Here is a 16,332-nt window from a genome sequence, read left to right on the forward strand (position 1 = left end):
TCCCACATCACAGCCGTGTTTTGTTCTCTTGCTTGTCTCCACTGAGATGATCTGAGTTGTCAGTTCCTCTGAGTGTCTGTCCGCTGCGGGCCTTAGGGGCTCGCGTGGTTTTGTGAATAAATGTCCCAGATGTTTGCTGAGCATCTGTGCTCGTGCTGGGCTGGGCGCGGGGGGGGGTGCGGTGATGAATCAGCTACATTTTTTTTCCTGAAGTCCATTTATTAAAAAAAAATTTATGGCAGGCCTACTACATGTCAGATACAGTAGTAGGTGCAAGCACAGAAAATATGGCTTGTTTAGTAGCCACCTGGTAGTGAACGTTTTGGGTCCTTCTCAGTTTTTCCCACTTACAAACGGTGTTGCTGTGGACGTTCCTCTCACCTGTGCCTCCTGGAGCTCATTTGCAGGGGGTTCCCTTAGGTGATGAAAAATGAATGAACTGTGGCCACGTGCCTCGGCATATGTGAGTCTGAGGAACATGCTGTCAAGCTAGAAAACAAAAACTGAAATGAGCACGAACAATTTGCAAAAGAGCAAATATAGTTTGATTCCATTTATAAGAAAGCAAAGGCATTCAGAAGTAAACAATATGTTGTTTAGGAATACATGCATATGGGGATAAGACTGTCATAAAAACGAGGGGATAAGAAACAAGATTAAGATAGGAGTCACCCCAGAAAGATGGAGAGCGGATGGGAGGGGAGGGAGCACAGCGTGCATCGTATCATTTGACTCGTACTTGAAGGTGTGCGCAATTTCTGTTTATTCGGTGGATGGTGGGCAAGTGGAGCCTTGACATATGTATGCATATTTTCACGTATAATATATTTATATTAACTATTATATTTATATTATAAATATAATAGTTAATTTCTTAAATATTTTTAAAGCAAGATACGAATCACGACCTCAAGGAACTCGTGGAGTTTTGAAGAGAAAATGACCCGTAAGCATATAAATGTCAGAAGTGCCTGAGAGATGTGAATCGGTGATGTTCAGTTGTTACAGTTTCGTGGTAGAGATTGATTTTTATATGATTAGCTTCAATTCCAAGTGGAATGTGGTTGTATTATATATAAATGAAGTGCTAGGAGAGTTTATAGAAATAAGATTAATAGAAGAACTTCTTGAGAATGGTGTCATTATAGCTGGATATTGAAGGATGCATAAAACTGTAAGTAACGTGGATAGTGATCGAAGTTTTTTTTTTTTAAGAGGGAGCGCTGTGAATGGAGATAGGAAACTGTAGGAGCCAAGGCCGCAACTGAGAAACCGGCAGAGAGGCCGGGGAAGTGACGCAGACACGGGGCGTGTGGTGCCACAGAAGGACTACGGAGAAACATGCTTTTTCTAATTCAGGTGTTCATTTATCAGGACATTGACCACTTAGCTGTGATTGGATTCCCTCAATGAGCTAACATGTAAAAGTACATGATTACTACGTGTTGGTTTCTTTTGCCTCCAAATATTACATCCATTAGCTATTTTATTTTTAATTATTCAGGGTAAAGAGGATTATTGTGTTCCAAAAAAGGTTAAACAGAAAGTCCCTTTAGCGTTTCAACAAAAATCAGTGTTGGAAATCTTTCCGAAGCTCTCCGAGGCCTCAGCAAGTACAGCTCACTAAAGGTCTGCGTCTTCCTTGGGGTCCACTCTCGGGCTTCGTTGGTGAGACGCGGTACCACGAGGCTTGGGGCCGGGGAGAGCAGCCCGGACCAACCAGCGAGCCGCTCTGGGAAGTGTCAGCAGGGTGTTCATCATTCTGCTGTTCATGTTAGAAAACTTGAACCCTAATTGTACACTCGTGGGTTTCTCTCCTCTTGAGATTTGCTTTCCTTACCTCCTCTCTTTGGAGGAATATCCTGAAAAATACTTTCAGTTAATTTAAAGGTTTCTGTGTATTGGAGCCCAGTGTGCCAATGTGCAGGCAGGTTTCCTAACGAGGTAAATTTAAGTGTGGAAGAAAAAAGACAGCATCTCAGCTTGCTTTGTTTTCCTGATATATTGATAATAGTTTACGTGATGGTGGAAGATGTCTTGAACGCCTCTTTGAGGAAACAGCACCCCCTTACCCGGGGTGTTTGTTTGATCACTTTCTGGGGTGTTTGGGGATCTCATGATTACACGCCTCCCGAGTTCCTTTGTTTTAGACTCTCAGAGCCTCCTGCGCAGCCTCTAATTGCTACCTGCTCCAGCTGACACCTGCCTGTGTGGGCGTAATCCAGTGCTTCCCTGAAGCTGAAGCTGCTTAGTCTTCCCTTTGATACAGCGCATGGGTCTGCTCTGACCCCGGCCTGAATGGGTGCAGGTGGCTGGATGCACCCTCAGGCGTTTGCTGGGGCACGACACCCTGTTCACGGTCAAGGGCATCCTGGGAAGTTCAGGCTCATTGTCCCAGAAGGCGCTTTCATGCCTCCGCTTCCGTGCGTGGCCAGCTCTTACCTGCCTTGAGCTTAGCAAAGCCCTGGTCTGCCTGCACCATGCTGTGCAGCAGGGCATGTCAACTCTCAGTGGGTGAGAGAGGGGAGCCTTTCCCTGGTCATCAGCAGGGACGTCTGGAGCGCTGTAGACTGGTTGGAATAACGGTCACGGCGGTGCCCACAAGCCAGCGCTGTCCCACTCACCCCGTCCCATCCACTGCCCCTGAAGACCCCCTTTCTGATGCGCTGGGCTCAACTGTCATCAGGCAGCTGTGCAAAGCCAGCATATTTTTTCCCCGCTCTTGTCAATCTTTTCATTTTCTCCACAGCAATACAAATACCCAGTGACCATCGGTGATTCTCAAACTTCTGTTCCCCATGGGACTTTGTAACATTTTTGTTGTCAACTCATTGTCCCCTTAACCTTTCCTTTTTATGTCTCGTTTCTTCTTTTGGATTTCTGCTCCATGTCCCACAGTGCTCCATGATGTCAGCGTGTTACGTAGACCTTTTATTGACAATGCTGTGGTTTGCTCTTCCCCTTCAAGGAGGCTTTACAATAATAATCTTTATTTAGGGGTATTTCTGTGTTATTGTCTGTGAAACCAACATTCCATTGATGATGTGCACTGTTGTCAGAAAGAGCAGATTAATTCTTATTTGGACTGTTGTGCTTTTTATTGTCCCTGAACTTAAAACTGGAAACCTCACGTATGCAGATTCGGTTATGCTCGCTGTAATTATCCAAGTCTGATTCCTGTAGCAAGTACATTCTGTTTTGCATTTAGATGTGGTAGGAAATGAGGGTGGAGGGTGAGCAAAATCAGGCTGGAGGCGGAGAGGATCATTTGGAATTTCTTTCTTTCTTTTTTTTTTTTTTACTCAAAATAACAACTGCGTGTAACCCACGAGAAGCAAAGCTTGACTGGACGTGATAGCGAGCAGTCGGGTGGCTGTGGAGTCTCACAAATCAGGAAGAGTTCGGGTGTGTCCCCTTCGGTGGCCGTTAAGAAGGGCAGTGCACAGGAAGCAGGGGGTTGGGGTGGCCGGGCCACGGGCAGCGGACTCTGACTTGTCAAGGTCAGGACTTGTCTACAGTCATGAAAAATAGCTCCTGTGTGTCCAGATAAGATGACCATTGCATGGACAATGCCCTGTCAGGTATTTGCACAAACGAGGAATGCGGCAGGCTCTCGGCCACCGGGGACACCGGCTGGGGTTCAGAACATCGCCCCCTCTTTGGCATTGCAGCTCACAAGTGTGACGCAGAAGCAGTGCGACTGGTTTTCTGCAGGGCCTGTGTAGTTTCTGTACGTGTCGGTCACATCTTCTAATTCCCTTCTGTGTCCGGTAGTCTGTAGCCCGTGCTCTCGACACATACCCCACCGAGACTTGTCACGCTTATAGTGAGTTTGAACTCCCCTCGCAGCTTCTCTTCCCCAACTCTCCTCCTCACCAGTGCTTTCACCAGGCCGTAGGTGGGAAAAAAATAATGAGAACTTGGGTTTTAAAGTAATTTAAATTCCATTCCAAGGGAAATCACGCTGCTGAACTGAGTATTGACAGAAGACCTGGGGAGCGTTTCTGTGCATTCGGTCACCTCCAGGGGGCTGCCGAGCTCGGCAGGGCCGTGGGCTTGGCTCGGGCAGCGCCCTTCTCATTCGGCAGGGCTGCCGTCGGGGTTTCGAGTGACTTACGGTAGTCCGTTCTAGGACAGCGGCTGCAGAGCCTGATGGAAATGAGGACCTTTGAGTGGTGCAGATGCTGAGAGTCCGGGGGTGGCCCGATCTGTTTGGCAGAGGAGGCCCTAAGAGATGGGGGTGGTCTGAAGCTTGGGGCCTAATGTGGCCCTGGAGACACAGTGTCCTGAACTCAGATACAAGGCATGTGGCTCTCGACTGACGTTCTTCCAGGAGCTTGCAGGTATCCGTGGCGATACTGTATTGCGTTAACTTCAAGGTGCATGTTTGTCCACAGTTTTACATCTCTGAAATCGGGAGCTGTCCTGCAACTGCTGGCCTGACCTGGTTTGTTAGCAGTGTTCCTCGTTGGTACATGACATAACGGTGCATCTTCCTGCTTCCTGAGCGTGCCTGACACTTGATGAGCTGTGGTCATAATAATGGTTTTACGACTATTTATTAAGCTCCCCATGTGCCAGCAGCCATTCCAAGGCTGCACGTAGTATCATTAAATATTTACAATTTGGATGGTTTATAGCTTTCTGATCAGTTCTGGCTCTTTGTTTCTGGGGTCTTCCTAATCAAAACTAATTAGCTTACAGTGCAGAAATTGAGGCACGAGCATAACTTAGCACATTTCAGCTCACGTAAAAATACTGATGCCCTGATGTTTTCAGATGTGATCAAGCAGGAATGCAGAAGGCATCCATGGAACCAGGGCACCAGTCACGTTTATTCTGGGGGGGGGGGGGGGGAGGGAAGGTTCTTTCCAATTCTGTCTTTGATTGTTCCACGTACAAGTCCCTACAGGTGCTTCGACAGTCACATACAAGGTGTCAGGGCTTCATTCTCTCCCTTTCCCTTTAGCCACTGGCTCCTCTGTAGCCCAGAGAACCTTCCAGCCCGCACTGGGGCAGCCCCAGTTCGGGAATGGTGGCTGACTACGGCTGGACAAGGAGCAAGTGGGAAGTTCAAAGGCATTCATGCCTCCTAGCTGGTCCTCAGCAATCCCCGGCCGTCCTCCGCATGACTGTTCAGAGAGTTTGGGGGCCAGTGCACCTCCCAGAGCCGTGGGAGAGCAGCAGACTCGGGAGGTTCCGAATTGACCTGACAGATTAGGGCGCTGCCCTGCGTTGTTGCAACCTGGGTTTGACAGAGTGACTTACAGAGAAATACGGCCCATGGGAAAAATCATCTTGGGCCAAAGAAGGCTAACATTTATCAGAATTAGAGGGAAACATGACATTTTTAATACCCTACTTCATTTAGGTCACTAGGCACAATAAAAGGCCGGTTTTCCCCTCCTTCCTCCCTAGTGCCTAGCACTGTGCCTCGTATCCGATAGGCCCTCAATAAACGAATGAATGGGTCTCTGTTTCCGAAGGCCCTGGAGCATATCGCTGTGTTCCTGACCTTGCCTTTCACTTGGACCCCCTTGCTCCTTCTGTCCTGTGTCTCACTCCTTGAGGACCGAGTTCTCTGAGAACTCGGCTGAGTTTTGTTGACCTGGGAGAGCAGGGGAGCATGTCGCCTAGAATCACGTGTTCATGTCTGCTGGCCTTCCTTTCCTCGTCCTTAAAGTGACACCGCTGTACTCCTGGCTGCCTCCAGGGGGTGGGGGACTGGAAGGTGAACAAATGAAAAGTGCTCCAAAGCGTAGCCCGTACACGTCAGGTGTTCTTCTCAGGTGGTGCGTTGGGGTTTCGCGAGGGCTGTGCTTTGTGGGAAGTCAGAGGGTTTCACGGTGTGGCTTTTCCCAGGTGGCCTGGGCAGGTGGGCTCACAGTGTCCAGAGAACACCGCTCCTTGGGTCACCATCATTTGCATTTGACCCTTCTCATATCTCCTTTCTGGTTCTTCGGAGAAAAAATTCGGTTGTGGCTCTTTAGCCTTAAATACTGCTGTGCTTTCTTCCTCTTCTCCACGTCCAACAACATGGAATGAGAACAGGATGCATTTGAGGTTTGGAAGTCTTTTTGAGCCGAGGGAGAAATGTAGTGGGTATTTTTTTCTACATGCTATGGCGAGACCCTGTGTCCCGGTTTCTTTGAATTCTCGGTGCTCGGTTTTGCAAGTCCGATATTATTAGAGGTCACCGCCACCTTCAACTTTGACAGTCAGAGTGGTCTTCTGGGTATTAAGTCGATGCCAGTTTTCTTCAGTCTGAGGAGGAACTATTGTTAGAATTTATAATTAAATTGATAACCTTCTACCATGTCACATAGAGAATAAAAAGTTTGAGCCAAACTTGGGATTCCAGATTCCAGGTACCTCCTTTGGCGGGATGTGGGGGTCTCTTCAAGGGCCTTCCCTGACCCATTCCTGCCGAGCTAACGACCCTCTGCTGGCCACCCGGACAGCTCACGTCTGTGCTGGTCTCAGGTCACTGAGGGTGGGGTTCTCCCCCGAACCTTGTCTGGCTCTGCACCCTGGTCGGCATGAGTCTGAGTGAGTGTTTGTTGCGGGAAGGAACGGAGAAGAGAGAGACAATGCAGGGAAAGAGAGAAGATCATCAAGAGAACTTCTGTTTATTTATTCATGATTGCTTCATAAAGATGATTGCCTTTGTTAATTAACAGTTCTATGTAGAAGTCCCAAGGCTAACAAAGTCACCGGTATTAAATATACTCAGTCCAGTCACTCATTCTGCAAGTATTTTTCGAGCGCACTCAGTGCATCAGACCAGTTGGAGCCATGGGGGGAGAAAGAGTAGTTTTTACCCTCTCGGAACTCAAACAGCGAGGAATACCCGAATGTGGGAGTGGGTGTGTGGACAGGTACTACGGCACCACCAGCCACAGTGTCTCCCACCCCTAGCAGGGCAAGTCCAAGGGCTCCCGTGGGAAATGAGAGGGAGTCAGTAGATGAAAAGGGAGGGGCAGTCTTGGCAGAGGTGGCCCACCCTGCAGGGACAGGGAGCTGTGGACAGTGGAAAATCTCAGAGGGCAGCACGAGAGGGCAGATGCTGGAGAAGAGGCCGGGAGACTCGGTTGGGACCAGGTCCACGCTCAGCCGCCAGCCTCTCCCCCCAGGCCAGCACTTGTCTGTCTTTTTAAAGACCACCCTTCTGTATTGCTATCTTATTCAGGAGTCCCAGGAAGAGCTGGTCAGAGCATACCATCAGCAGGGCACATTTCAAAATAAAAGATAAATTCGATCTTTTGTTACAGATGTCCTCCTCTCTTCACCTCCCAGGAACTCTGAACAGGCCAAGGGGCCTCCCTGGAGAATTTCTGTAGCGTGCAGGAGTTTTATCTAATCTCCAACTCAGGAATCTGGTCAGGACGGAGGCTGGGAACAGGAACCATTGATACAGCCCTCATGAAGAGAGGGCAAGTGACCAAATCGTGTCCTTGCACGGATGTCCCAGCAGGCTGCTCTGTGTATCTGGCTCTCTGTAAGAGCGGCTGGAGCAAGCGGGGAAGGGCTGACTGTGGGCACCTCCGACAGAGGGGTAGGCGGGGTGGGGGTGAAGCCTGGAAGCCGTGATCCCTGTTCCCTCTCACTTCCTGCTCTGTCTCTGAACGTGAAGAAATGCGCGCTGAGAGATCACAAGAGGGACTGTCTGACCTCAGAGCCTCATTTATTGCAGCCTCCGGGCTGTATGGTGAGAGTTCTAATTCCCTCGGGTTTGACCGGTGTCCTTTCTCCCCTGGCCGCTGCCCACGTGGGTCCTCAGGCAGTGTCCAGGGGCGGGGCAGGCATGAGCAGCCACGGAAGGGTTGACCCAAGAGGACTCCCCCATCTCCTGCCACTACCCACAAGAAACAGCCCTGGGGCGAGTCCCCGAAACACACTCGTGCCGGCCCAGGCAGCGTTGTGGGTGAGGCACGCACCCTTGACCTGCTAGGATGTGAAATTGAGTCTTCCACGGTTTTACTCCCCGGACATCAAGTGTGATCAGGATGACAAACGCTTGCCTGCCAAAATTTCTCCCGGAAGACCTAGTCACCTGAATTGCTGCAGAGCGAGGGTAACCTCACCGCACACTCGAATTTCTCTTTCATTTGGGCGTTACATCAAGCAGTCGGTCAGCGTTCAGTTTTGTCTTTCACGTGGCACATTTTTCTGTGGTATCCTTTTCTCCATTAACTTGATGGAAAAACACAGTTGATCGGAGCCTGCCGTGTCCAGGTCAGCCTGAGTCAGGTGATGCACCCCGCCCGGCATGCTCCGTTAGGGACCGAGTGCTGCAGCTGAGACTAGACTGACTGCTGGCACTGCCGGGGGTGGGTTGGCTCCGGTTCCAGTGGAAGAGAGTAAAGAAACTAGGTGATCGTGGGAGAGAACACTCTCGGAAATTCAGGCCAAACAAAAGAATCTTCAAGCGTGACCTACGGGCGAACGTGAAGTTCATTGTGATAATGAGCTTCTTGGGTAGGAGTGTGATGAGATGAAATTAAAGGCTTCTGGCAGCGCTATGGAAACCGACAACAATATCCTGTGATGAATTATTGAGGAATATCGCAGTCGTTCTGAGCCTCGGGATGTGGGAGGAAAACTCAACAATGGAAATCGTGGTACAGAGCTCTGGTGCGGACTTGTCAGACACCTGTAGTAAGGGCTTGGTCGTCAGATGGCTTACAAGGAGGTGGAATGCCAGGCGACCTCCTCAGGGAAAGAACAATGGACGGATTTGTCACTGTCCTTCCGGTTTTGCTTTCTGTTCTCAGGGTGATTGTTTAACACACAATAAGTTCAGCTGTGAGTAAAGCCCTTGGAAAAATGAAAATGTGGGTAGGTTTTAGAAAGCAAGTAATCTGAACGGGCTTCATCCTGTGAAGCCGCATCTGCTGACGTTTGGTCGTTTGACCTTGGGAAAGATGCAAAATAAGAAGCACAATTTTAGGATTGCTCTTCCCTCACTGGTGATAATTGGCCTTGATAATGGATTTGAGCTTCGGCAGGTCATTGCTGAGCATTTCCTGTGTGTAGCTTGCATTGTTTGTGGCCACAGTTGAAACATGACCAACATCATTGCTGTTCTGGGAGGCGGTACCAGGGTGTGTCAGCTCCAAGGAACGCACCTGCAAATATATGGTTAAGTGGGATGGATAAAGAGCTGCTCTTCTGTAAGATTACTTCTTCTTTTTTCCCCCTTAGTTTGTATTATAAAATGCATTGCAAAATCTTAGATAATATTCATAAAGACAGATTTTTAATTTTCCCACTTAACAAGTGGGTTTAGTTTGCTTTGAATTAGTTTTGTATCCCCCCCAAAAACCCATTATTTTCAAATGAATATTTTTGGCCTGGGCCTCAGAGAGCAACCGGCTTTCATGACATGATGTTTACCATTCTTATAATTTACTCTTGAAAAATAGGCTAATTAGATTTTGTGTTCGGCTTCTAAGTGACGAGGTGAAAGAGAAGGTTTCAGGTGGCCAGGTGCAAGCAAATAACACCCTGGAGACTTTAATAGTTTTCATGCCATCTGCTAAAAATAGGATTATATACTCATGTGTTCGTTTGCTAACATTCTCTAAATACTAGAGACATTTTGAGGTGCTATGTAAGAATTTCTAGCAGATAAAAGTTATATGGAGCATCTTGAGTCAAATTCATTGAATTCTCATTCTTATGTTCTTCCTCCAACATCCTTGCTTGCTGTTGTTAGGCAGAGGTTTGCAAAAGAAATGGCCTCTGACTGAGCCACACCCGAAAAGTCCAGATGATGTCACCGCAAGGCTGGCAGGGGACCTCGGTCATTTGCCACCTCATCCCTGCAAGCCTGTTCACTGATAGGACACCCAGGCTCCCCAGACACTTCATGACAAAGGAAAATAGATTGTAGCAATCATTTGCTTTATTGATTTTTTTTTAATTGAAATGGCAACAGATGCCGTAACCATCCTTACTATTTCGAACTCTCTAGAAACACTTGTGAGAATCCGGGATTTGTGATTTTGTCATTTGGGAAATGGTGCCTCTCCCCTCCTGAGCGGGCCTCCCTCTGTTGTTCTCGGGGTTGGAGAGTGCAGAGTCTTGGTCTTCAGGGTGAGGGAAGGCGGCAGGTGAGTGAGCAGAGGAGAGGCGGGTGTTGGGGGCCTGATCTGAGTCAGGAAGGGCGGATGGATGTTCACCATGCAGACAGGAGGGACCAGGGGGGCGGAATTCTGAATCCCTTAAGGTTTATGAGAAGATTCTGGGAAAACAATGCTGTGTTTAATAAAATGTTATCTTCCATGAAAGGAGAGTAATATACCCAAAAATACTGTACTTCGAAAGTTAGGGAATGATCAGTTCTAGGAATAATGGGGAGGGGCAGTTGTTTAAATGAAAGCCTCTCCTTGGGGTTTTCATGCCTGACCGAGTCTTCCTCGTTCTTCCCTTCCACCCACAGAGCTCACACTAAACGCAGGAAGTTCCCTTTGAAAACTTACCTTTTGCCTCTCTAATTAATAAGCCCTGTATGTCCAAAGTTCTGTTTCCTGAATTATACTTGGGCTTTAAATAGAGAAATTAGAAAGGAACTGTGGATGGTCCAGAAGCTTGAATTCCTTCTTATTCGTGTGTGTGCACAGATAAATATATATAAAAATTGAAATAAAAAGCATTCTTTGAAGTAGTCTAGAAGCCAGCTAAAGCTGTTGGCGCACAGACTGACCGCTTTGTAAAAGTGAGCGGCTGGGAGGTGGGTGGCTGCTTCTGTGATCGGGTCGACTTCTGTTCTGAACGGGCTGTAGTTCTCCTGGCTGTTCAACTTGGCCATTAAAAGGTAATGTGTGGAGGTGACTTTTCCCTTGTGGCTCGGTATATCTACTGCTATAATAAGAGACTTCCAGTTCAGAAAACTTGAGCAAAAAAAATGTGAGATTTAAACAGGAATATCAAGTAAATCTCTGAAGGATTCCCTTTGTGTAATGTGTTAGCTACTGCAGGAGAGTTTTTAACCCCAGAACACAAGTGCCAGGGCCTTGACCTAGAACCTGAACCAGATCTCTAACGATTCCTAAGAATGTGGGTCACAGAATACTGTAGATTTCCCTTTAGTTGTTTTCTCAAAATATAGAGGTTTAGTGACTGCTTCTACTAGATCACCAAATTTTTATCATCTGGGAAATTTTATAGACTTTGTTATATAAAGGCCTTTGATGATCTCAAAATAAAAATTATGAAGAGTCAACATAACTTTAATATCATGTCATGGGAAATATTTAAAAGGTAATACTCAAGCTTAGTATTTAGAAAGCATTGCTTTTTTACTGAAATGTGGTCCCCCATTATCCCCCATTGCCCCCAGTGGATGCCCCAAACCACGAACAGTACCAGGGCCTATTACACTGTTTGCCCAATACAAACACACTGATGACTGAGTTTCATGCCTTTTCCATCTTAGCTAAGAACGTCCCACACACCATGGTCATAACTTTTTTTTAAAGATTTTATTTATCTTTAGAGGGGAAGGGAAGGAGAGAAGGAGAGAAATATCAATGTATGGTTGCCTCTCGTGTGTCCCCTGCTGGGAACTGGCCTGCAACCAAGGCATGTGCCCTGATTGGAAATAGAACCGCAATGGTGTGGTTCGCAGGCCCGCACTCAATCCACTGAGCTACACCAGCCAGGGCTACCATAGTCATACCTTTTGCAGTTTGAGGTGCAGCCACAAACCAGCATGGATTTGTTTATCCTTTCACAGTTTCTCAGAAGAATCGGTCTTCCTGTAGGTCTCAGTAACTACAGCCTGCGATTTTTTACCTTTCCTTGTTCAGTTGGGAACTTTTACCTTTCCCTTAAAAGGAGCACTTTCCGACTTGTCCGTGGGGTGTATGAATTTCCAGCCACGCTCGTGCTTCGGGTCCACGAGGAAGTGAAATGAGGTGACTGCGCATGTGCGCTGAGAAGCCTGGCTGGTCTGAGTGACAGCAGAGACAGCCACTCAGGGGCTAGTGGGTGGGCGGCACATGCAGCCTGGAGACGCTGGACAAGGAGTGGAGGTGCGGGACTGAACATGAGGATTGTTTGGTTCTGGCGTTCTCCGTTAAATATTTTTGGTTTGCAGTTGGCCACAGGTAACTGAAACCATGAGAAGCAAATCCGTGGACAAGGGGGCTACTGCAATGCCATTAATATGCTTTTCTGTGCGTCTCTGTGTGACGTGTTCATTCATTAACTGTTCAGCTTGGGTAGTTTCCTAAGACATTGTTTATACAAGGACAGTAGTTTGAAAAATATTTAAACTTTTATTTCTGGGTTGTATTGACATCCTTTTATTTTTTGGTATAAATAGCAACAACTCTTTTCACATATTCACTGCATTACATACAGACCATTATATCCTGTTTTTTCATTTAAAAAAAAAAGAGCTACCTCATATCCACTATTGCCATCAGCTATGTACATCAGAACTATTTGCTGCGGTAGTTTTCGTAATTCAGACAGTGCTCAGTAGGACCAATATTTTGAACGAAAGTGGGAGTAGGCGAAAAGTTAAATTTTGATTCCCTCACTCAGAAACACTAGCACATAAGTCCTCTCAGAATCATACCAAATGAGGAATTTGTGAACTAGAACTTTAAAACACCCTGCTTACACTGTGGAGCGGGGCAGAATGAGAGAAGAGGAGCAGCACGCTGATAATAATGAAAACAGGAGAAGAAAAAGCAGGTAAGAAAGAGGAATAAAAGGAAAAGATGCAAGAGAAATGAAAGGATGGTGGCCAATCGATTCATTTATTCATTTGCAACTATTTCTTTTGTGCCCAATTAGTGAGGCTCTGGGAACTTTAATAGAGAATCAGACTAGTCCCGCCCGTTGGACTGATGGAGGAGAGGATGAAACAGAAGTTGGACTGGAATGGAGGGACAGAGGCACCAGCAGGGATGCCCGGAGACCAGATGCCTAAGGGGAGGAGAGATGCAAGATTAACTTGTGCTCACTGTTGTCCCGGCACCACAGTACACCCACCTTCCTCTTCCACACCCACACAGCACCTGCGTTTTGTTTCTGGCATTTTCTCTGACCCTGTTCTGGAGAATGACCCTCTGGGCGCACTGAGGACCACACCCATGCAACCATCCATCTGTAAGAAAAAGACGTTTATTACTCCTTTCCATGTGCCAGACTGTGATGGACACGGAAACACCGTGCTACTGAAACACCATCTTTGCCTCCTGAGCATTTCACAGTCTGGCTGTGTGTGGTGTCGCGTAAGCGGGTGACAGTGACCCAGGGCAGTAAGTGCTGCTGGAAAAAGAAGGAATAGGAAGGAGTCTGTGGCATCAGGTGAAGTTTCCTGGAGGAAGGGAAAGCCACGTGGACATTTCCCTGGTTAGCGCTTCCTTCTTAAAACTCCCTTCAGAATAAGCGCATTTGGTGCAAACCTTTAATTTGCTTCACACTTCAAAATTTTTTTTTTCAATTTTCATTTGGTTTGAAAGTTAGCAGTTGAGATCTCTTGGAACTGGGTTTTCATTGGTTGATGGATTGCTTCAGGTAAATTCCTGATTATACTTTAAAAATATGTATTAAAATTTATATGCCCCCCCAAAAAAAATTCATACCCATTTTTAAAAGTTTAAAGTTACAAAAAGAAAACAGGATTTTTTTGGTTCTGCTTTTTTACCATCCATTTTACACACCCATTTATATGGGCAGTGCACTGTTCCAACTTAATGTAAAACAGAACCCCTGAAAGCACTTTAACTGGTGTGTGTCCTGAAGACGTGTGTACACACCAGTTTAGCTCCTGATTCGAAGCTGCAGTTTTATCAGGCTTTGCAGAAACAGTGCCAACTCCTGACGGGTTGCACTGGATTTCACAGAAAAGCTCTTTGGAGCTGGGGGAAGTCTCGGAGGACTCCAGGCCTTTTTATACTTTGTGTCCTTTCATATAAACCTGATTTAGGGAAGTTCGTCATTGCTGCTTTGCTCCTTACAGAGACGTTACAACCAGTCAGCGCCCATGTGCCTCACTGGCTCCTCTCAGGTCTGCAGCGGCCTCGCCCGCTCTCCTCTGATGCGCTTTGCTCTGTGTTGTCCCCAGTTTCCGTCTCCAGCCCTCTCTGCTCCCAGGGGTCCAGTTGCCCTTTCTCGGGCTCAGCCTGGATGTCTAATAGATCGCTTCAAATTTCACGTAACATTGCAACAAAACCATAGGACCTCCTCCTAACCCCCTGCAACCAACCTGTTCCTTTCATCCATTTTAAAAAAAAATTTGTACACAAGCTTAATAAAGAACCTCCTTTGGCAAAGGCAAGGAAGACACAGGGAAGTCTGCGTGTTTCCTGGCTTGGGATTTCTCTCTGCCGTGGGCACCAGGAGCAGCGGCCGAGGGCCCTGTCCTACCTCGGTCTAGGACATCAGCTTCTTGTTCTGATCCTGAGACCTGTCGTGCTGTGTCTTGGCTGGTCATGTGGCCCGAACTCTGCCTTGGATCCGTCAAGCTGGCCACGGTGCTCACAAGTCACCCAGCCCCCTGCTGCATCGCTGTTCTGCCTTGTGACTCGGACACCGGGGGTTTTCTTTCTGTAGTTACAGACCAGGGTGTTGTTACTTCTCTTTCTCTGAGAATTGTGCAAAGCTGTTCCATAAATGGCAACTGCAGTCATCTTGTTCAGGCCTTAAACTTGAACCTTGACTCTTTTCATTCCCCACAAGCAGCCCATCGATAAGTCTGTTGGCTACCACCCACTTTGCCCCAATTTGACTGCCACCAGAATCCAAGGTGCCATCCTCTCTTGCTGGACTGTTACCCTGGACTCCTAACTGTTCCCTCTACTGCCATCCTTGTCTTCCTGCAGTCCGTACTCTACACATCAGCCAGAATGATCCTTTCAAATAGAAATCGGGTCCATTCTCTCCTTGGCTCAGAATCAACCCAGGGGCTTTCTGTTATTCAGAGTGAAATCCAAACACAGCTCTAAGTTCCTGTGTGACCCAGCGGCCTCTCTGGTCTCCTCTCCTGCCCCTCTTCTTCCCTCCTCTGCTTGGGCCACACTCACCCTCCTGCTCTCACTCCTTCCCCAGGAATATTTCCACCCCAGGGCCTTTGCTCCTTCTCCTGCCACGGACTTCTGTCACCCAGATAAGGACATGTTCCTTTCTGGTCTCTGCTGAAATGTCACCTTCTCCTCAGAGCTCTCCTGAGCCCTTTGTCCTCTGTCCCTTTACCTGTTTCTTCCTTAGCATTTATCCACATGTGACATGTTTCTGTCACTGAGTTTTATCCATCTACCCCACTAGAACTTCAGCTCCATTAAGGCAGAATTTTTTTCCTACTGCTGTGTCCCCAACACTGGCCTGAGGCATTGATGTGTGGCCAGGACCTACACTTTCTTGTCCCAAGTCCAGTGCTGTTTCCATGAGTCTGCGTGGCCTTCCAGAGGTTTTAAGTGCCTTCCGTGTAGTGATAGCACCTTGTATTTCTTTTGCCCCCCACCGCCCCACCGCACCCAGGGCATAGGACCTCGCCGCACACTCGGTGAGGGGTTCCCTGTGCCTCAAAACTGCCGAAGCTGGACCGGGTGGACGTCCCGTGCTCGCTGCGGTGTGTCATCACTTGGATGCAGACTCGGGGTGCACTTCCCCCTTTCTGGGGGGGCTGCTGTGTGTTCCCCGTCCCATACACAGCAGCATTGGGAAACCGCGGGCAGCTGCCGCGAGAAAAGCTCGGAAGGGTCCGCTTCTCAATCAGTAGATGATCTGGGTGCCGAATGTGGAACATTTTGTGTAGCTGCGTAACTTGATGGCAGAGGGGCGGACTGAAATATGGAGGCCCGGTGCTGTCGAAGGCTGACGCTTTTTACAGGGTTTTGGTATTGCTGTACTTAACCTCCTATGTTCTCACGGAAAGTGCGTCCTGGGCGTGTTCTTCTGCAAGTGAGAGAGCGTCCAGGTTTGGCTTGATCTTATCTTCTCCAAAGCTGCCACTAATACGCCCCTAAAATGTGTTTTGAGAGTATTGTTCTCTTGCGTGTAAAGCGTCTCAGGCGACTCCAGCAACCCTGATGGTCCCTCTTTGTTTTTGTTTGTTTTTACAGGTACTCTGCAATGCTTTCACCATCTGTGATGCGGAGATGCAGGGAGTCGGTGTTGGCCTGTATCCCAGGTATGTGGACGGTGTTTCGCTCACTGGAAGGAGCAACTTGATTTCCCACCCAGCCCTCCAGCCTTTTGGAGGTAGTTAGAAAGTTTGTTGCAGCAGCTCGTTCAAGAGCCAGTCTTGGAAGCTGATTAAAAATTACAAGAAAACAATCGTATTACCCCACATTGTGTGCTGTGGCAGCGATT

The 16,332-nt window shown here is 47.8% G+C and overlaps 1 protein-coding gene across 2 annotated transcripts in view; it reads left to right on the forward strand.

Moving 5' to 3' along the window:
* Positions 1-16,332, forward strand: part of SMYD3 (SET and MYND domain containing 3) — a 460,068-nt gene that overhangs the window by 331,618 nt on the left and 112,118 nt on the right. For both annotated transcript variants that reach the window (XM_053659583.1, XM_053659584.1), the window contains one exon: positions 16,083-16,150. In XM_053659583.1, the coding sequence (XP_053515558.1) occupies positions 16,083-16,150 (68 nt within the window). The remainder of the gene's footprint in view (positions 1-16,082; positions 16,151-16,332) is intronic.

Source organism: Artibeus jamaicensis, unplaced genomic scaffold (assembly GCF_021234435.1).
Source record: "Artibeus jamaicensis isolate MK-2021 breed Jamaican fruit bat unplaced genomic scaffold, CSHL_Jam_final scaffold_754, whole genome shotgun sequence".
NCBI lineage: Eukaryota > Metazoa > Chordata > Mammalia > Chiroptera > Phyllostomidae > Artibeus > Artibeus jamaicensis.